The sequence below is a fragment of the Rhamphochromis longiceps genome, linkage group LG13, assembly GCF_057381845.1.
Source record: "Rhamphochromis longiceps isolate RC_006_pf linkage group LG13, R_longiceps_female_GT1.1, whole genome shotgun sequence".
NCBI lineage: Eukaryota > Metazoa > Chordata > Actinopteri > Cichliformes > Cichlidae > Rhamphochromis > Rhamphochromis longiceps.
Window position 1 is genome coordinate 23,023,730 of NC_140569.1, and position 22,462 is coordinate 23,046,191.

The window sequence follows — 22,462 nt, forward strand, 5'->3', positions numbered from 1 at the left end:
CTGTGATGCAAAGAGATGAAAGGAATAAGTGAATAACTGATTAAGTAAAGAAGTAAGAGAGGGAGACAACACAAAAATAGACACGGAAGGGAAAAATGCAAAAAAGGCCTCCCCCTGTGTGACCTACATACCTGCTAAACCTGCTGTCAGTGGTGGCCTGCTCCTCTCTCATCACTCACTGAATTACTTTACATAATCTTTAGACTCTCCCTGTGCTGCTAAAGGGCCTGCTGCAGGTAGATGCCCGCTGCTGTTTTCAATACCTATTGTGGTTTACTATATCAAGACACAGACGGTCTTGCAGGGGGAGAGATGAATCCGGCGCTAGGTGATCCAGCTAACCCCTGTGATACATTAAAATGGGACACGTCACGTCTGAGCGAGGTGTGGAAGAGGCATGTTTGCAGAGGATGGCCCGGGTGTGTGTGTGTGCAAGTCAATGCAGTTATGCATTGACTTGCAGTTATGAAGTGATGCCTCTTCTGGGCAGCTCAAGGTTTTCCTTATGGATTGGACTGGTCAATATAATCAAAGTGCTTGTCTAGACTGCAGAGAAAACAGAAGCCCGGGCAGAGCAGCTGTTTATCACCGAAAGGTCAGAAAAGGAGCAGCTTGATTGGCGAACCTCATTAAAAGCACCACGTATATTTCAGCAGTGGACGTGGACGTAACGGAGACATCATGATAAAGGATGAAGCTGTTCACCCTCTTTCTCTGCAGATATATTTTCAGTGATACATTTTAATGACATAGCATGACGGCAAAAAACTGTATGGTACTGAAGTTGAAACTAATGAAGCAAGCGAACATTTTGTTCTCAGAGTTGATGTGGTAGAAGCAGGAAAAATGGGTGAGCGTTAGGGTATGAGTGAGTCTGACTAGAGCCAGACTGTGATGGCCAGACGACTGGGTCAGAGCGTCTCCTAAACTGCAGTAATCAGTATCTATCAAAACTGGTCCAAAGAAATTACAGTGGTGAACCACCGACATGGTCATTGGTCAGAAATGGCCATGTGGTCCAAACAGACGAGCTACTGTAGTTCAAACTGATGAAAAGTTTAAAAATAAAGTGCATCACAGCTGGTTGTGTGTTAGACTGCATAGCCGTAGAACAGTCAGGGTGCCCATGTGGACCCTGCCCGCCCAACTAAAGCGCCAAAAATTGGCACATGAGCATCAGAACTGAGCTTGACAATAGAAGACAATATTGGGCTGATGTTATATATAGTATAATGTTGGACTGCAGCTAATGAATATTTAAATTTTCAGTAAATCAGTTCATTATATTCTATAAAAACTGTAGACATCAAGTCTCCCATCAAGTCTTCCTCTCCCCCTCCAGGAGACAGGGAACCCATACAGAGATCACTCATCATCACTCAAACAGCGTCTTTTGTGTCTGTGTGTATTTTATAATACGTGTGCCTCGGTGACTGTGACTAAAATATGTTCCAGACATTTCAAAAACACATTTGTTGCCTCTCTTCTGGCTGACAAATTCTCTCTCTGCTGAGAGTTGATTCATTTGCCGTTTTTGTGAACCAAACAGTGGGTGGGGACGGGATAAGAGAACTGATCAAAAGAGGAGCTTCAAAGAAGAAGAGAAAAAGTGTAGCCTGTTGGATGAGGCCCCCTCTCTTTGAAGCCAGCTTCTGGGCCAAAGGTGGCCAACGTAATGGACACTGTAGACAGTGTGTGCTGCTCTCCATCTCCAACTAAATGACCAGCGTTCTGTGTTTCTCCACAATGCAAAATGATCCAGGCTGCTATGTGGGAAATATATGAACTGTTTAGGTGTTCAAATACAGAATATTTAGCTGCACACTGCTAGGTAGTAGAGTCAGTTGTTTCATGTGTCACCATGGCAACATCAAGCCTGTACCTAGCCATGTTCATCAGTTTTTAGTGCCCCTCGACAACAGTGCTTTTTTTGGTTGCTACTAACAGTTTTTCTGTATATTTGCAGCACGTTCCAGTATGTGGTTCGCTTTTCACACTTTGCAGCATAAATGATGCGCAATGGGCTGTCACATTAGTGAAGATGGTTCGTTTATTTCTCTGTGTTTGTGGAGTTGCAGTGCATTCAAAGCTCTCAGTGCCACTGTAAGACGGCTGTATCCTCAGCCTTGACAGGAAAGTGTTTACTGAGGTCACGGATAAAAGGAGCAGGAGGGATGTTTTCCTGTATATGTATACTTTTTTTTTTGCAGCCAGAGGAGTCACTGCCTATCGGTCATTAGAAAGAAGGTTCAAGATGCTTCTGTGTTGGCATTACGATTCTGACTAGAGGGTTGTGCTATGAAACGACGCGAAAGAGTTAACAAGCTACGTGGAGCGAGCTTCAAGTCAGAAGCGCCACAGTAGCTCTCTTTAACCTGGCTAAATCGCCATGGTAACTCGTAGGGCTGGGCCATATTATACCGTTCACGGTAATACCGGTATAATGTTAGGCAACGATAGGAAAATGATATATCGCGATAGAATATGAGTAAAACGCGCATGCGCAGTACCTTTGTTTTCATACGCACATGGCCGATTGTTGAGTGAAACAGATGAACCAGAATTGGTTTGTAAAAATGGTGCAACTTCAGTGATGTGGAACTGGTTTGGGGTTTGTCCGTCAGATACACGACAAAGCACATTTTTTGCAGAACATGCAAGCGGCCGTTGTTATTGTCGTATTTGTCGGACTAAGATGCTCTTAAATCTGGGAGTAATCTGGGTCCTAAACTCCGTAACTTCAGGCCAAACGAACACTGCAGCATCACTGAGAGTTAAAAACTGTCTCAATTCTTTCATCTTTAATAAAACGATCAGCATTGCTGCTTAACCAGGTGAAACTATGAAGTTTAACTTCCAGGCATCCATGAAAATAAAATTTATTACATTTAACGGAGTTAGAAGTTAGCAGGAAGCTAGCGGAAGTTAGCTCGCTAGTTTCGCTAGTTACCTAAGCATGATATTGCATGTTCTGACTGAGAGATTTCTGAAAAAATTCAAACGTACAGCTCTGCTATCACTTCCAACATAAATGAAGACAGGAAACTAAACAGCAGTGACGTTTGTAGGGTTACTGAAGTTGGGCTAGCTGGTATATAATGATGTGCTACCTGATCGCTAGCGACACAGCTATGTTAGCATAACATAAACAGTGAAGCTGGAGGACGAACACTAACACTTTTCCACTTATAAAAGTTAACGTTAAAGTTCCTGATAATTAGAGACAAATGCAATCACATGGCAGGATGCTGTAAACGGACCAAACTTCAGTCAGGAGAACAACTGAGATAATCCATCCACAATACGAGGTTAGTCATTAATATACTGCAACAACATGGGAATAGAGCAGCTGCCAGAGAATTCAACATTAATGAATCAATGGTACAGAAGTGGAGGAAGCAAGAAGAATGAGTTTAATAAAGTTTGATTTATCTGACTGCTTTGTTTCGCTTAATGTGTCTTATAATCCCGTGCACCTTATGGTCTGAAAAATACGTACTGCACACTGCAGTTTAATGTTGCAAAGCACCTCTTTTTAACTTCAGTGGATATTATACATGGTTATGCTCAGGACATGTCAGCCCATTTCTAGTGGAAATGCCTTTTGGTTAAACTTTCAGCAAGGAATTTGCATTTGCACTGTTACATTTTTATAAAGCTTTAATGTACATAAAAACCAGCTTCTTGTTTAAGTGAAAATAAATGGAAGGTTGTCTTTTTGCGCTAGTAATGTTGTGGAGTTGTATTTTGTCTCGCATCAATTATATCGTCAGTTATATCGTTATCGCAAATTTTCAAATATATATCGTGATAAATATTTTTGGCGATGCGAACTGTGTGTGAGCAGCTTAAAGACGAAGTTAACTGCTGGTTCCATTATCGGTCTAAATGAACAGGATATGAACATGCTACACTTTTTCAGTGGGGATTTCACGATGAAGCTTCAGAAACGTTTGTGTTTTTATCTCTGTTATGTTTATTTGATACAGAGTAACCCAAAATTGCCAAAGTACATCAAAAGCAGGAGTCAAACTGATTTTAATAATAAGGAGAAAAGCTGAATTAATGTGACCACTCGGTACTCAGAAACAATGCCACAGCATGTGACTGGTAAAGCTGCTCACACTGAACTTTCACAGTCGGTATAAAAGGCTATAAAATATAAGTTTAGCCTAGTATCTTCATTTAGTGGCAGCCTGCTCCCCTAGGAGCCACACAGTGTTACAGTATACAATGTTATGCCAAAAGTTAATTGTGTGCTGACAACCCTTAGCCACAGGAAAGGCTGCGCTGCTCTCCAAAATTAGGTTTACATCACCAGTATCCCACTGTTCACAAAAGACCAAGACAAAGGGGTGCAATACAACCAATTAAGTAAAGCTTTTTTGCTTTTGTAGACAAAGGACCATAAATGCAAAGCGACATCAAACTCTAAGTGGAGTATACTAGTAACTGTGGGATAAATTCACTGGAACTTCGAGTCTCCGAGTGCGTTGGACTCAGAAGAGCCATTTAGGCTTGTTGTTGGTCTCTACCACTCAAGCTGCTACAATAAGGAAGTAAAATACATAGAAATCAATAATATCCCCCCAAATAAACCTTCCTAACAAGAAAATGCAACCAATTCTCCAGACGGTTGTTAGAAGGGGATTTTTTTGAGCCTCTATTTGAAACTTTTTTTGTTATTGTTTGTGAAGTGGCGAGAGCTGGATTGTGTGCATGTTCTTGGGCACCATATGGTACTCATGGATGCAGCTGGGCTTTTTGATCATAACATCGCATACAGTAAGCTGTGAGTGGTTGTGGCGAAGCCACAGTGCTAAATAAAGCAGTCACGGCCATCAATACGGCATGTTCAAAACATCCCGGCCACCAGGGCAGCGGGAAAAAAAATACACATTTGGTGCTTGCAGTTTGTGACATGAAGGCATTCAAATAACAAGTGAAAACTTGGATAATTATGATGAAGTTGCGTTTTCTTTAGTTGTTGTGATGCTTTAAACAACAGAACAAGTCTGAGCAGTGAAAAGGAATCAAAGAAAAAAGGGACAGAGGAGCAGGGGGGATGTAAGCTCTGTATTTTTGTAATGGGGCCTTGTCTCTGCTGTGTTGAGGCTAAAATGTTTGTGATAACCTGCTGGGTATGTCTCTCTGTCTCCCCTGCAAGCTTCCTTCTGCTTGGCTTTAGTATCCCATTACAGTCTGTCCCTTATTTGTTCGTCTGGTCTGCACCCAGCCACCCCGCTAAAGTAGCCTCCTTCCATAGTCAAGGAGCTCCTTTCAACCCTGTTCAGCCTCTGCCAGAGGCCAGCTTAATCAAAGGTAGGAAAATTTTAGGATCACTTACATATAGAAGATTCTGGCTTCCTTAATTGCAAGGTTTCCTGAGCAATGTTTTCAAGGAATATATTGAGCAAGTCTAATGCTCACATACTAAATTGACAAGCACGTAACAATAAATATCATCAGAGAGCACAAAAATAAATAAAACATTTGCAATCTATTACATGCAAAAGCTCCTCGTAGGTAAAGCCAGCTAAAAACCTGATAAGAAATTATGGACAAGCTGCTGTTTATTCAGTGACATTGAACCTTTGCAGCCATTAAATCTTACCTTTGGAGCTAAGACAATAGCTATCGACTACTGTAGGAAAATCATGCTGCATGAAGGAAAAACAATCTCTGCTCACAATTCAGATTTATTTATTCCTAGCTTTAGGCAAAGAGTCTTATTTTAATTTATGAGTGTTCCAGGAGCTCACTGAAGCGGGTGCCCACTCTCACAAGTCACCAGAACAAGGCTTGCTGAACAGATCCTCCAAACACAATAACAATCTAGCCCCGCGATTTTCATTCTAAAGTGTGTTATGAATATTCATAAATATAGGCTGCTTAGGCTTTGATTCAGTATGTGGAGCCTTTATAGCATTTCTCCTATCAGGCAAAGAATCGTATTTCTCGTGCAAGATGATGTGTGTGTGTAGATATACATATATATTACTGTGCCTTCCTCCATATATATCTCTTCCTCGCACAGATACTCAAGATCAAAACCCATAATATAATCTTCACTTCAGTTATTGCTTTTAGATGCTTATAAAGTTGCATTGAGGTCAGACAGATATAGATATATAGTTAAGAACAGGAGGACTAAATACTTGAACCGAGCAACATATTTACAGTATACAAACAGGCGAGAAAGATAAACACGAGATGGACGTAGTTGGTAATACGAAGTGATAAAACCTGACTCACTGAATAAATTATTACATTAACAAGTTACAAAGATGACGACAGTGAAAACGAACAACACAAAACTGTTTTATTCAGCTTTGCGATATTTAGTGTGATTCTTCTGGGACTGACATGCTTAGCTGTGATACACACTTCCATATGTGTAATATTGAGCTACGTGAGAGCTACGGGGTGTCAACCAACGTTGTTGGCAACTGGGAGACCACAGATATAAATGTGCAAGTGGAAAACAGGATGGCCTTTTAAGAAAATTGTAGAGACATACACAGTCTGTCTGTAATGAATCCTTCAATGTGAATAATAATATGAATATTGTAACCTGCTCATTATGAGGTTAATCAGCGTGGCCTCCTGGTATGAATGTTTAAAAGACTAGAAAATACCAAGTGGGTAATTTTTAAATAAGGATGCATCCACAACCTCAGGAACAGTGTAGCTCTTTGATGTCTGCTACAGTTACTGCAAATCCTGCTCTGTGGTCAATAAAATGATGTACACAACGGAACAATTATCCCAGCAACAAATTAGAAAGCTTTACTCAACAAGAGCCAACGAGTCTTCCTTTCTCAACTGATTTTTTCCCTTGATTTTGTGATTAGGGGCATCCGAGTTATCTTTAATCTTGGATACTGATAGCAAATTGGCAACCATGGTTTCATCTTAACTCGTTAATGTTCAGACTGAAGTTTAGAGTTTTAATTTGCAATGCTTTAAAGCACTAGTTAAGCTCAACATGGCGTACGAATCCAGTCAATGTTTTGAAATTATAGGGTTACTACGCAGGTTAGAAAGTGTTTAAAAAATTCACGCAATTAACAACCAGATACATGGAGCTAAGAATTGTTTAAAAAAAGATTTTGTAATACATTTGGGGAAGAAATATTAAACAATGTAGCTCCGTGGCCATCAGTTTTCATGCATTTTTATGGGATTCGTGGTAATTACCTCTCTGTTTCTTTTTGTTTTTCAATCACAAACTCAAACGCACATACACACACGCACCGAGCCCAAAGCCAGATGCTTGTTTACAAGTGCCTTTGGTCTTTGAAGTGCAAGTAAAGGTGTATTTTTGCTACTGTCAGTCTTCCTGGCAGGCGGCGAGGTAAGTCAGATATGGCAAATTCTTGTAAAAACAGACTTTTGGAGATGATTGAATTAGTAATGTTAGCTCACACTAAGAGGGCACATAATGGGAAATGGCAAGGCAAGATCACTGGTAAAAAACATATGTATATATATATAATTAACCATATTCCAATGATTTTGATCCTACGGATACACATTTGAGATTAGTGCATGCAGCCAAGTTACCCAGGATTGCACAGACTGCCAGCCCAAATCCATTTTATGGCACGTTCAGACTTTATCCAGAATGGATTTAGAAAGTCTGGACAACAGACAACATTCTTGCAGTTTGGATCCAAGATACATTTGGGAGCGATTTCCAATCAGTTTCAGCCCATACGCTCTGGCCACTCAAAGATTTAGAAGGGCTTTTTGTTGCACTTGCAATGCAACACACAACAATGTCAAACTCAGAGCGACAGAGTGGCGCGGACCAGAATCCATGCTGCTACTGGACGAACACTATGGAGGACAACAACCCATTGAGGGAAGGAGGGATACGAAAATAAAAGTTGTCTGTGAATAATTTGGGAGATGTAGTCCTGCAAAGAAAGGCTGCACTGGAAAGCCAGGCAACCAGCATAAGTTATTAACTAGTTATAGGCAGTTTGAAAAGTAAGGAAAAATAATTCAGCTTATGTTAAGAGAATTTTTATTTTAGTTAAATCATTAAAGTATAATCAAGTAGAAACAAGTATGCCTTATAATCAAGTGTTTATATATTTTCACACGGTAAAGCTTACTGTTGAAAAGAACACAATGTATTCCTTGCTTAAGTGTGTGAGATGTTTGACAAAGACAGGACATATACATGCATTCTTTACTTCAGTGTCTGCGATGTCAGATAAGCATGAATACTGCTGTGTCGTTGTTTTTCAGTTTGTGTGCAGAAGTTAGATAGCTAAGACAATGCCTGAGCTCTCCCCTCTTCAGTTGAAAGAGGAAGTATTATGTAACCCATTTTGCCTTATAAATAAAGCGAGTAAACGGTGCTCGGTGTGTTAGTCTGCTCAGAGACTCTCACCCGTGCGCACGTCTTTGAAACTCTGAGTCGGTCTGCCAGTGTCTCATTTCTCTCTTACTGTGTTTGAACAAATTGTCAACCCTTGACATTTAATTGGTCCTTCGAGCCGGAGAACTGACTGTTATTTTAACGTCTAGTTTTCCACAGACGGTCTCCATCGGATCCTGACGTCGTGACGCCTGCGCTGGAAGAAATCTGATCAGTAAAACGAAAAACCCGGGAACGTGAATTCGATCTCCGGTCAGCGTTCGGCCTTCACGGCTCCAGGACCCGATGAGCACCGGATCTTAAAACGCAGCGCCACAGTAGAGGTGAATATGACACGCATTCCACCAAGCGCTAAAATACGTTGATATTGAGATTTTCCTTTAAGTAGTGTGTAAACCTAGGTACGCCGACAGATCTCAGTGTCCATGCGGGACCAAGAAGACGACAGGCAAGAGCGAAATTCTAGAAAAATCGCTATTAAAAGTTCCGGTCGCTCTGGGAGTGGCTGCAACGGAACAGGTTTCCGGTCACTCAAGAAGAGTGGCTGAAGGTGAAGGTGTTACACAAATAAATAGGCCTACGGAAAATCTCAATAAAAATCATAGAAACGCGCTTTGTTTGTGAGGAGTGAGTTGTTTTTACGACCCAATACGCGGTCGAACCACTTCTCAAACTGTTTTCCTGTGTACACTCACGTATTGGTAAAGGTGGAAAAAAGGGTTGTGCTTCATCACGTAAAATTGATAACCGCTCTCTCAATTAGTGGGAGAGTAGAAGGCTGTTATCGAAAACCCATTCTCACTTTTTCATGCCAAAGAAGGTGTCACAGTTCTGACGTAATTAGTTCAAAATGGGTAACTCTAAAACTAAAGTAAAATTAACAGCAGATGAAGGATGGTTGGAAAAAAACTGTCCAAATGCAGGAAGAGTCAGTGCAAATAGGTGGAGAAATCCACATAAAATTTATTGCCCAGCCTGGCAAGGCAAATGCAATCAAGAATCAATAACTGCTTTAAAGGCTGCTTTACAAAAAGAATTATTTGAGGAAAAGAGCCAAAAGAAAAAAGCAAAACGCTTAGCAGAATGGCACCTTTTCAAGGCGTGGATGGTAGAAAACGATAAACGCATTGCTAAACGTGCCCAAAAGCAGGAAACTAAAGATAAACAGAAAACTGCAGGAGAAGAAAAACCGTACCCCCCTCCTTATGCTCTTCAGCCTGCACAGCCTGCAGCAACTGCACCTAACCTTACGTCAGCACTTCCTGTAAGCTCTCCTCACAAACCTTTTGTTTCAAATCCCTATATGGAGGCCAGACAACAACTTGATCTTATGACTAAGCATGGTCATTCCAAAAAAACAGAAATTGTAGGTCAGTTTCCAATGGTAGCCTTATCTAACCCCAGGTACGGTCAACCCACTGGTCCCCCTTTTTATGTCACATAGAGATAGTGGCCGTGCCTGCAAAAATCAGTGCATCTATGATCCATCTTGTCCACTAAATTTGTTAGGAAGAGATGCTTTAACAAAATTAAAAATAGGAGTTTTTCCTGAAGAAAGTGGCATGAAAGCCAGACTCCTACTCTCTGAAAGTCAGAGCCAAACTGAAGATATTTTTGTTTGTGAAGGTTTAGGTGAGCCAAATTATTACTGGGCCTTAGATTTACCAAAACTTGAACCATTAGAGGCCAAAGCTAATATGTACTTACCTGAGCACTCACATAGACAGGACCCAGCAAAATATCACAACACCTTGTGGTATAAATATGTCCCAGGTCCAGACAAAATTTATGATCAACAAGTGCACAGACTAGGACCGCAAAAACTAGTCCTACAACACCTGTATGTGACACAGAGTGGTAATGCAGTATGCTCAGTGTTACAGACAGATGCAGTGCAGCGCTTAAATAAGATATGCAACCCTCATGTATCTGTTGCACGCAACGACCAAACGCCTTGGTCTGAGTTAGGCACAGTGCTGAGAAATGTAGAAATGGACAGATATGACAAAATAGAGTGTGAGGACTGGCAAAAAGGCCGTAGAACTGGGTGCATGAGGCTAACGCTGTGTTGGCCGGTGACAGCCACACCAGCCACACATTTAGCCACAACAGAGCAAGATGAATGACAAGTATTAACAATTGAAGCACATCCAGAACTAGAGAAGCTGCCACAAACATTATGGTCTCAAGGACCCACGGATGTAGGCCTAATAAAAGGAGCAGATCCAGTAGTGGTGAAAACTACAACCTCATATAGGCCTGTAAAACCACAATATCCCTTGAGTGCAGAGGCAAAAGAAGGTATCAGACCAGTCATAGCAGAGATGCAAAAAGCAGGTATTCTCGTGAAAACTAATGAAGCCACGTGTAATACACCAATTTTTCCAGTAAAAAAGGCTAATACAGGAAAATATCGCTTAGTTCATGATCTAAGAGCAATAAATGAGGTAACAGAGCAAATACCTCCAGTGGTTGCAAATCCACACACAATTCTAAATCAAGTAACACCAAAAGAACGGTGGTTCTCTGTAATAGACTTGTCCAATGCCTTCTTCTCCGTACCTCTGCACCCTGACTCACAGAAGTTATTCGGATTCACCTTTGACAATCAAAAGTATACTTATACAAGGTTGCCTCAGGGATTCCAGAATAGCCCAACTCTGTATGCAGAGGCTTTGAGAAAATCAATGTCATCTTGTACGCTCCCTGCCCCAGGGCAGTTCTTGTTGTATGTAGATGATATATTGATCACAGGCCATACAAAAGATGAGTGCAAAGAAAACACATTAACAGTTTTGCAACATCTCGCAGAGCAAGGCCATAAAGTGTCACAGCATAAACTGCAATTGTGGAGCCAGGAAGTAACATACCTTGGCCACAAATTGACAGGACAAGGCAGGCAGCTGTTAGAGAGCAGAAAGATAGCAGTCCAAAATGCCCCAAAACCAGTAACTAAACAACAAATGATGAGTTTTTTAGGACTGTGCAATTTCTGTAGATGCTGGATTCCAGAATACGCATTACTAGCTCAACCACTACAGAACCTCATTTATGGTAAAGATCTAGCATTAAAAGACAAAGTACAATGGATTCCAGAAGCAGAAAAAGCTTTCGTTGATTTGAAAATAGCACTGCAGACATGTACCGTCTTAGCATTACCAGACTATGGAAAACCTTTCGTTCTCCATGTTGATGGTGCAGGAGGGTATATGAAAGCAGTCTTAACTCAAGCTTTTGGAGAAAAACAACGTCCATTAGCTTTCTACTCATGCAAACTTGACTCTGTAGCTGCTGGATTACCTACCTGTGTTCAGGCATGCGCAGCAGCAGCAGAGGCAGTTAAAAAATGTGCAGACATTGTTCTAGGACATAAATTGATCATCAAAGTCCCACATGCAGTGACCTCTATTTTGCTCCAAGCGAACCTCTCTTTCCTCACGCATGCAAGACAACTTTCTTATGTGGGGATTCTACTTACACAATCACACATAAAAATAGAGAAGTGTGGCCAGCTAAACCCAAGTACACTTTTGCCGACTTCTCTGGACGGAGAACAACACTGTTGCATTCAAAAATTAGAGGAAGATACAAAACCTCGCACTGATATATACAGCTCCCCCCAGAGCAGTTTCAGTAATGTTTTTGTGGACGGCTCAGCGTCAAAAGACATTCACGGTAGAAATTGTGTGGGTTATGCGGTCACAACTGTTGATAAAGTGATAGAAGCAAAAGCTCTCAGCTCCTCAAACTCTGCTCAAAGCGCAGAACTAACCGCAGTCATCAGAGCATGTACTTTATATAAGGGTCAAAGTGTTAATGTTTACACAGACAGTCAATATGTCTATTCAGCAGTTCATCATTTCGCTAAAATATGGCATAACAGAGGAATGACAACTTCCTCAGGCAACACAGTTCAACATGCAAACCTTCTAAAAAAGCTATTAGAAGTAATAACGTTGCCAAAAGAATTAGCACTATGCAAATGTGCAGCTCATCAAAAGGATGACACAGAAATTACGAGAGGAAATAACTTTGCTGACAAAGCAGCAAAAGCAGCTGCAGAAAAACAAATTGATGTTTTAACAACAGAAACCATAGATCTAATACCTTTAGAAATACTAGCAGATGCACAGAAAACAGCATCGCTGAGTGAACAAAAATCTTGGGTGAAAGATGGAGCAGAATTAAAAGACAACCTTATGATGTGTAATGGCAAACCAGTGCTTCCAAAATCTTTGCATAGAACTGCTGCTTTAGTGACACATGGGAAAACTCATGTGTCATCAGGAGGGATGATTAATATTCTTAATAAACAATTCTATACAAAAAATTTTGAAAGTTCAGCACAAGAGTTTATCAGAACATGTATGATTTGCCAAAGACACAACGCACAGGGAAATCTACGTCCAAAGCGAGGGCATTTCCCTATACCACCGCATCCATTTCACACTGTCCACATGGATTTCATAGAATTAAATGAATCACAATCCTCCAAATATGCACTTGTGATAATTGATGTATTTTCCAAGTGGCCAGAAATATACCCAGTGAAAAAAGCAGATGCAATATCAGTAGCAAAATGTCTATGTAATCATTTTATTCCAACGTACGGTATTCCATCTCTGATAAGATCAGACAATGGCACACATTTTGTAAATGAAGTAATAAGTAAAGTTTCTGAAGCTTTAGGCTTCAGCATAAAACATCACTGTTCTTATCATCCACAAAGTGCAGGATTAGTCGAGAGAACTAACGGCACAATTAAACAAAGGTTGAGGAAATGTATGGAAGAGACTAAAAAACCTTGGCCTGAATGTCTAAGCTTGGTTAAATTATGGATGAGAATAACTCAAGGAACAGGTGGTCTAACGCCATTTGAAATCGTACATGGCAGACATTTTCCACTCCCCATAATGAGTGAGCCAATTAATAAATCTATTGCAGAAACAACAATGGCAGAATGGATGACAAAACTATTTGAGAATAAAGAAGTGAGATTAAGCAATCAACTGCCGAGTGACTTTTCTTCAGTTTCTTGCAGGTTGAACCCCGGTGATTGGATTCTGATTAAAGTCCTCCAGCGGAAAAACTGGAGTGCTCCAAAGTGGGAAGGTCCCTTCCAGGTGCTACTTACCACACCCACAGCGTGTAAGATAGCCGAACGAGTTTCGTGGATTCATCAATCCCACGTGAAGAAAGTGTTTGCACCACAATAAGACGCCGGTTCCCCTGACTCTTACGTGAACCCCTGCTGGAGGACAGGGCTGAACGGGTTTCCCGCCCTGTGCTTCCTCGGCAGTGCTACTCACGTGGGAGCTCGGGTGTGCCTGGTCGCCCTGAAGATCAGACTGACCTATCCCACCGAAGAGCAGAACCAATAATAACACCAGGGACGCCTGAATAAAATCTCAACAAGATGACTGAGGAAAACAACCTGATAAATCCAGAAGAAGAACCAGCTTCAGAATCAATGCTAGCACCAGTTCCAGCCCCAAAGCTGTTGTGCTTGGGCGCTTGTGACATCAAACGAAAACTACTCATGTGCTACATATTCTGTCTAATGGCTATCCTCCTGATGACGACACTCTTTTGGTTGATGCCCAGTGGAACCCACAAGACAGTACCAATTATTCTCCGACCTAAGAGGTGGACCCACGACAACTCGCACCTGAAGGAGATAGACAAAGAACACAACCACCCGTGGCTGAACAATGCATGGTACCGGTATGTCCATGACAGAGTGCACAGAGAAGACAATGCCGCAAACTGCTATGTCTGCTCACATATGCCCACGACAGCACTCCATGCCACAGTGTATGGAAAACCCCCAACCAAGGCTGAAGCACTCTGCATATATGACAAAGCCATTACCGGGACCTGCTCAACACCAGGAAAACCTGTGATGGTGATAGGTGGATCCATAAAGGACCAAAACAGCAACACATGCCACAACACTACACAATATATAGTCCCACAGAGTGTAAAGTCTTTAATCTACAACATAACAAACTGCACCCACCAGTACCCAAATATAAACTACACCTGCAATGAAGCCTACTGGGTGCATATAAACGTCAGCCATAGAAAACTGAAATCATTCTCAGTTGTTTTGCCACCTGACATACAACACCCAGTGTGCTTTAACTTCACAGGAGCAACCGGACAAACAGGTACGCCCCAGGGTCTGAAGAAATTAGGACAAAACCGAAACTGCTCCATGATCCTGGCGGCACCAGATTGGGATGGCATCGGCTCATCGACAGGTACATACTGGGTACAGGGCGCAGCTTGGGCGTGTGGCCTGAAAGTCTATTTCATGCTGCCACCAAACAGCACCGGACTCTGTGCCCCTGTTCTGGTATCTGACCACACCTTTAAGATGTCAGTGAACAGCAACACCAGAGCTAAACGTAGCACAGGCCTCAAGCCCCATGATCCATATCTTGGTTCTGATGTACCAGATGACTTCAAACTCTGGACCAAGAGCCAGAAGGTAATACACGCTTTGTTTCCATGGATAGGAGTAGGGAAACACGCACTACGGATAGAAACCCTGGACTATCGTTTTGGATTATTTTTAAATGCTTCAACCCGCATTAATCAAGGACAGAATGAAGAAATTGATGCAATTCGCATCACTGTCATGCAGCACCGAGTGGCTTTAGACATCATTCTCGCAGAGAAAGGTGGTCTCTGCGTATTGTTTAACACTACATGTTGTACCTACATACCTGATAACATCCATTCATTAAACATGACAAATGCTTTGAATGTTTTGAAACAACTGAGAGACGCTCAGCAGCAGGACTACGTTACCGATACTCAAGGTTGGTGGGACTGGCTGCTGAGCGGCTCTTGGAAATCTCTACTGATTAAAGGCCTGTTGGCCCTTTTCAGTGTGATGTTGCTATTTTGCCTTTTCATTGCTTGTATTATCCCATGTCTGAGAAGCATAATGACAAACATGTTCAAGCGTATGTTAGGAAACCATGTCTTGGCTCAGTCAGTTATGGAGGATCCCTATCGTCAGTATGGTATGCTGAGTGTGGGAGAGAGAGAAGAAAATCTCTATGACAATCTTGACAAGCTTGTTGTTTAATTATTTCACTGAATGACGTGCAAGTTGAAAATGTGACTAACAAGTGACTATGCATTGAGTAAAACATGTGAAATATATTAACATCAGGAGGGAATGTTAAGAGAATTTTTATTTTAGTTAAATCATTAAAGTATAATCAAGTAGAAACAAGTATGCCTTATAATCAAGTGTTTATATATTTTCACACGGTAAAGCTTACTGTTGAAAAGAACACAATGTATTCCTTGCTTAAGTGTGTGAGATGTTTGACAAAGACAGGACATATACATGCATTCTTTACTTCAGTGTCTGCGATGTCAGATAAGCATGAATACTGCTGTGTCGTTGTTTTTCAGTTTGTGTGCAGAAGTTAGATAGCTAAGACAATGCCTGAGCTCTCCCCTCTTCAGTTGAAAGAGGAAGTATTATGTAACCCATTTTGCCTTATAAATAAAGCGAGTAAACGGTGCTCGGTGTGTTAGTCTGCTCAGAGACTCTCACCCGTGCGCACGTCTTTGAAACTCTGAGTCGGTCTGCCAGTGTCTCATTTCTCTCTTACTGTGTTTGAACAAATTGTCAACCCTTGACAGCTTATCAAAGATTAAAAGTTAAATAAGACACATAAGTCCTTTCTTGGGGAAATGAGGCAAATATAAGATATGATAGATGTAACGTCTGTTTGACTGAATGGCAAGATAATCTTCAAAGGTATTTATGTACTCTAGAAATGCACAAATCTGTTACAAAACTTAACCGAGGTACGTTGTGCTTTCAGTTACTGCCTGATGTTTTGACAGAAGCAATCAATAAGTAACATGAAGAGGAACCTAATGTACAGAGTGGATATATAATGTCATGTCAGTGTTGAAAATCCAGCAGAAGGTCACACATGGAAGCTCAGAAGATCCCTGTGTGCACACACACAGGCTTCACATACAGACATATGTGTGTATATGTGCAGCAACCTCATATTATATCCTCAAATTGTTTGATTTCTCATGCATTCGTCCCATCATTATGAACTATTATATTACCTCTTTCAGTGAAGCAGATTTAACCTTTACAGCCATGAGCAGGCAGCCTGATTACACTTATGTTTACTAAAAGGTTATTTGCTCTGGAATCATTTGGTCTTGTCTTGTGAATAGCTGGTTACGCATGGCTAAGCCAAGCTGTGTTGGTCTGCATGATATTCAATATCTCAGACTATTTGGGTTTGCACTCCGTCCAAGGCTGCTGCTCATCTATACCAAATGCAATCTGCCTGCAATCAGGAGTGGCACCACTGTTTACCGCCCGACTGTGCCACCACGCAGTATGTAGCCTATGGAAGCCTAGACGGTGACAGACAGTAGCGGGCTCAGGCAAGAGGCAGTCAACAGGGTGGAGTGAAGCTTTCCATTGAAGAAAATCCTGTAGAGTTTGAAGGCTATATTTCACTGGCTTTCAGGGAGAACGGAGAAGGCTATCTGAGACAGATCTATCAGGAATGTTCACTCTCACCCTAAATTAATTGAATGTCAGTCAAGGAGAAAGTGAAATAGAGGCAAGAGAGTGACTGAGACCTTTGTGTTAGTAGAAGTGGGGTGGCTGGGGTTCCAAACTTTAGCCTTAACTTCTTAAAAGAATTACTCAGTGAGAAGCCAGAGAAAAATGTGGTAACAAAGACAGATAATCTATTTGTGCAGAAACAAACTGCCTATGCTGAGAGAAGCCCGTAAGTGAATGGCTTCAAGAAGTTTAATAAATAACGGCTACATATATGGAAACTTTGCTAAAAAAGAGATGGCAACAAAGTAACTATAAAGTACAATTTCAGCAGATTACTTTAAGAGATTGTTTTCTTCTATAGTAAAGCATACTTAGTGGTTTCATTCTGGTTAACAACAACAATGTCTGAATACTTGACATAACAATCCTTTATTTTACATCTAGCCTTAATACACTTTCTTACTGCACATGAAAATATTTTAAATAAGTACACATATATAGAGCTTAAAGTACTATAAAATATACATTTGTTTTCTTAAAAAGTTCCATCTGTGGATTAGTATATACTCCTTACTCTTAGATAGTCTGGTTAGATGGTGCGCTTTTCTATAACAAGTACTTTTTTTCCTACACATGCTTTATTTGTGTCATTCACACTTTAATTAATGAGCCCAAAGGTGCTTTGGCATGCACACTGGAGAAGCCAGGGATTGAAGCACCAACCTTCTGATCAGTAGATGACCTGCTCTACCTGAGCCTAGCCATCCTAGCAGCAGGAGGGTATATGGATGACCACAAATAAACTAGAGTGCCCATGCTCACACTGATGAAGTACAAATAACCCAATGGTTTAGCCCATTGATCTGTTTTTCAGTTGTTTGGGACATCAGTGTTGGTTTATAGGACAAAGCAATAAGACATGCAAGGCCCTGGATATAGACTCAACACTTTTCAAAGGATTTGTTGACACAAGACTCTCCTGCAAAGTCTCTTCTAATCCTAGCTTCTTGCTACGTTAAGCTATCTATTACACAAATCAGAAGCTTTAAAATGTTACTCCATACCAGACTCTGCTAGGAGAAAATAAGAGCACTATTGCATTACGAGTTAAATAGTACGTTTTTAGTAGTAGTAAAAACCAAAGGCTGTGATTTAGCATGCTACAATTATGATACACAGCATCATTGCTATGCAAGGTATGGGGATAAATATGCTGATACCATTAGTCTGCAGAGCAAGCCTGATTATTGGAGTGGCTGCAGTTACTCAAAGCGATACCAGCTAATCAAAGTGAGAAATAGACGGTTTGTCGCCGTCTTCACCAAGCTGACAGCTAAATACAGTCATTTTTATGACTGAAATGATCAGTTCAGGGAAAATCTGCCAAGTAAAGAACAATGCCGATTCCACACAGTCATAATAGTCACTGATAACTTTAGAATATGCTGTAATGTGATGCTGGCTGTTCTCAGCATCACCATCATGGCTGCTGGAGATGTGTTTGGCCACTTGTGGTTCCCTGCAGTCGTAACTTTCTATACTGATTGATGTTTCAGGTGGGCAGAAACTGATTCCAAGTATAAACAGGCTGGAGAAACTGATCAGGAGGGCTAGCTCTGTGGTCGGCATGAAGCTGGACACTCTGGTGACAGTGGCAGAGAAAAGGACATTAAAGAAACTGATGGACATTATGGACAATGCCAGGCATCCTCTGCACACGGCCATTAACAACCAGAAGAGTCTGTTCAGTGACAGGTTGCTTCTCCCAAAGACAAGAACTAACAGACTTAAAAACTCCTTTGTCCCACACGCCATCAGACTGTTTAACTCCTCTCTGGAGGGGAGAGGGAGGGGAAACAGGAGGACAAAGGAGGGAACAACTAAGCTGTAGTGCCTCTTCACCTCACTGTGCAATACCTTTTGTGCAATACTTTTGTAAATAGTCAACGGTGCAATAGACTCAATACTTGAAATGTGCAATTCACTTGTATTTTTATTTTTTATTCCTATTTATTCTATTTATCCCCTTCGTATATTTTATTTATATTGTCTCTGTATTTATATATATGTGTGTGTGTATAACTCTGTAACTTCTGTCGGTGCTGTGCTTTTTTGGAAATCGAATTTCCCAGAGGAACCCACCCGAGGGATTAATAAAGTTCTATCTTATCTTATCTTATCTTAAACTAGTGCTACTAACAGACCAACAAAAATACAAATTCAGTATGCAAGTATACAAGTGCATCACACTGGACCAGAAAAGCACATTCATACAAATCAAATCCAACAAATCAGATCTTACCTTCCATATTGTCGTCAGGATTTTCCACAACATTTACTTCCATTTGAGGAGCCTGCACTTCCTCTGTTAAGGAAAAGAAGCAGATGTTACACTACACTACTCTAACATGACACAAGAGTCTTCATTGGCCTGCAAAAAAACCCAGCTCAGCCTGTCTAGTCTTCAGTCAGAGCAGCTCTGTTAATATGCCTTAAAACATGCATGTGCTGTGGACCGTGAGGCTCGGTCTGCATACAGTTTAGATCCAAGACCTCCTCACTTGGGTCTGTTTCTTCTGTCTGTACAGCTGAGACGTTTGTGCATTTATTACCAGCTCTGTACTGTAACATTACATTACTGATAAAAAGAAAAAAAATCTTAAAATCTGTTTTTCCATTTAGTTATTTTAGTTTTTAGTTATTTTACTATACTACGTTTCATGAACTGAACTGATTTATTCATATCTTCCTGCCTAATACCCTGCGGATATTAAACTGTAATTTAAGAAACAACAGAAAAACAAGGAAATCATCATCATCAGAAATCATTTTTATCATCAACACTGAGTATCTCAGAGGTTTTGATGCGAATGGATAAAACACACAGCCAAACTGCTCTCTTGTACATACCTTTCTTCCCCTCTGTATTGTCGTTGGTACCAGTTTCTTGACCTTTGTTTTCATCGTGGGCGGGGCTTCCTTCATTGATATTTCCAGTCTCTTCATCGCCATCGGTCTCTTTATCGCCATCGGTGTCTTTATCCCCATCGGTGTCTTTATCCCCATCGGTGTCTTTATCCCCATCGGTGTCTTTATCGCCATCTTTCTTTTGAACTTCATTCTTACTGTCGCACTGTTCTGGGTTTTGCTCTGCGTTTGCTGGATCACCATCTAAAGGCACAAATAAATAAATAAATAAAAGGCAGTGCATTTTGAAGGATTAATTCAGACACTGGGAGTCAAAGCTCTTACTATTAAATCTAGCTACATGTGGCACAAAACCAACCTGTGCTTCATTACTGCTGACAGAAATCTGTCAAACATATTCACACCAACAGGTAGCTCTTTGTCAGTTTAAATGGAAGTAACAGAAAAGAAGGAAACATCGTCAAAATAGTTGGAATGGTGGAGGTTTTAAGGGTGTCTTTTGGGGGCGTGCAGCCAAAAAGAGTTTTTAACTTTTTAAAGAAAAGTCATCTATATTCAAAAATATGTACAGTATTAGTAGTCAAAGAACAAAATATGAGTGTAAAAAATAACACAAAGCTAAATGTGGATGAAAACAGTATCTGATGTAGATAAATTGGCTAATATTGGTTTTTGCACAAAGACTACATTTTTTACTAAGTAACCAAGACCACAGATTGAACATCATATTGATTTGTGGTGGCTGGATTTCACCTGCAGTACACACACACTTGAGAATGATGTAACAGCAGCATTTTTTTTTTTTTTGCAGAATTATCTTGCAGGTGTTGTTTTAAATTGTATATTTTTGCTCTTCCAAGCTCCTAACTCTCTGTTTATGTCTCATGAGAAAGTAATTACATATCTCAGCTCTTGGATACCATCCCAGGGTAGAATTTGCTATAACTTGCTCATGGAATATCTACAAAATTCATGTTCAGAGAAGCTCTATCTGTCAAATCGCTGTCAATGGGATTGGATTTGAATAAAACAAAAACAGAGGAGAGACGAGGCGCTGCCAGTATGCAAATGCAGAATCTTAATTATATACCAGCAGCACAGAGGATATTCAGAAAAGAGAAATGGTTCTGGCTCAAAGTTAATAGTTGCTCCTTTAAAACACATTCACACACACACACAGTTCATTTGAGGCTCTTGCTGTCAGCACAATACAACACATCAGAGCCTCTGGATGTGTTATACATACACATTTAAAACAGTGTGTACTACTTATTTCTGCTCTGCTGACAAGATGTCTCAGGTTGGATTTAAAAAGGAAGAAATACTCTAAAAAGATCGAGCGACTGAGAAGCTGGATGTTGGTCAACTCTCATTGTGCGCTTCAATCAAATTCAATTCGATTCAATTTCACTTACATATTGCCAAATCACATCAACAATGTGGTGTATATATTGTAAGGTAAAGACCCTGCAATAATACAGAGAAAACCCCAACAATCAAATGACCCCCTTTTAGCAAGCGCTTGGTGACAGTGGGAAGGAAAAATTCCTATTTTAACAGGAAGAAACCATCAGCAGAACTAAGCTGGTCGCAGCCATCTGCCGCGACCAGTTGGGGGTTATGGGAGGAAGACAGGACAAAAAACAAATAACACACTGTGGAGGAGACCCAGAGATTAATAATAAGTAATGATTAAAATTCTATTTGAGTGAGTGCTGGGTACAGTAATCTACGTACGTGTGGCTACGTCCACACGTACGGGATATTTTTGAAAAGCAGATTTTTCTATTTGCACCTTTCATCCACACGTAAACGGCGTTTTCGGTCACTGAAAACGGGGATTTTTAATAACTCCTGCCAGCGTGGAAATTTTCGAAAACTCCGTTTTTGCATTTCCGTGTGGACGAGAAAACCAGCGTCAAAGGTGTGCGCCTTTTTTGACGTCACAATGTGAGTCACGTTATTGTTTCGGTGAAATGGATTTCTGCAATGGCGGTCTTAGACAAAATGCCATTACTGTTAATTCTACTCTCTGCAGTGTTTAAATGCTTATATATAGACACAGTTTCTGTCCTTCCAGACTGTTCCGCTTCAATGCGCCATCTTTGTTTACTCTTTCCCACCCAGGCTTCTAGACTTCTGATTGGCCAACATTTCTACACGGTTAGGAATATCGCCACCTGTTGCTTTGGCATGTTCCTAGCAGCGGTTTCCTTCGTTTTTGCGTTTACGTGTGGACGGGATTTTTTAAAAAAAAAAAAACGAAAACGGAAAATCTCCATTTTCAAAAATACCGGACGTAGCTTAAGTCTGCACCCAGACAACATGTAATTGCACCGTTGGACCCTTGATTTGTAACTGTACTTTACCTTGACTCTGACTCTCCATCTCCACATCTTGAGGTTCATCTGTATTTAGAAAGACAAGAGAAATTCAAAAGAGAAAACATACGGGTTTAGCGCCAGCGTCTGGAGTTGAATAGACTTGGCTTTCGATATCACCTCAAACAGCCTTTTCTTTCCATCTCTTTCTGTAGCTTTGCCTTTGTTCTACAGTATGAGAGCAATGGATCC

General features: G+C 40.8%; 2 protein-coding genes across 5 annotated transcripts in view; one reads left to right on the forward strand and one right to left on the reverse strand.

The window, feature by feature from the left end:
- macrod2 (mono-ADP ribosylhydrolase 2) overlaps positions 1–22,462 on the reverse strand; it is a 423,775-nt gene that overhangs the window by 8,977 nt on the left and 392,336 nt on the right. For both annotated transcript variants that reach the window (XM_085428548.1, XM_085428549.1), the window contains 3 exons: positions 22,259–22,297; positions 19,872–20,132; positions 19,264–19,326 (listed from right to left, as the gene is read on the reverse strand). In XM_085428548.1, coding sequence (XP_085284674.1) covers positions 19,264–19,326; positions 19,872–20,132; positions 22,259–22,297 — 363 coding nt within the window. The remainder of the gene's footprint in view (positions 1–19,263; positions 19,327–19,871; positions 20,133–22,258; positions 22,298–22,462) is intronic.
- LOC146655861 (uncharacterized) lies at positions 8,375–15,997 on the forward strand. 3 transcript variants are annotated; one of them, XM_085428547.1, is made up of 3 exons: positions 8,417–8,434; positions 8,542–8,715; positions 13,424–15,997. In XM_085428547.1, exon 3 carries the CDS (start codon positions 13,809–13,811, stop codon positions 15,489–15,491), a length of 1,683 nt encoding a protein of 560 aa, XP_085284673.1. In that variant the 5' UTR covers positions 8,417–8,434; positions 8,542–8,715; positions 13,424–13,808; the 3' UTR covers positions 15,492–15,997. The 3 variants fall into 3 exon arrangements, with proteins under 3 accessions (XP_085284671.1, XP_085284672.1, XP_085284673.1); XM_085428545.1 differs by having other exon boundaries at positions 8,375–8,715; XM_085428546.1 differs by having other exon boundaries at positions 8,375–8,715; positions 13,434–15,997.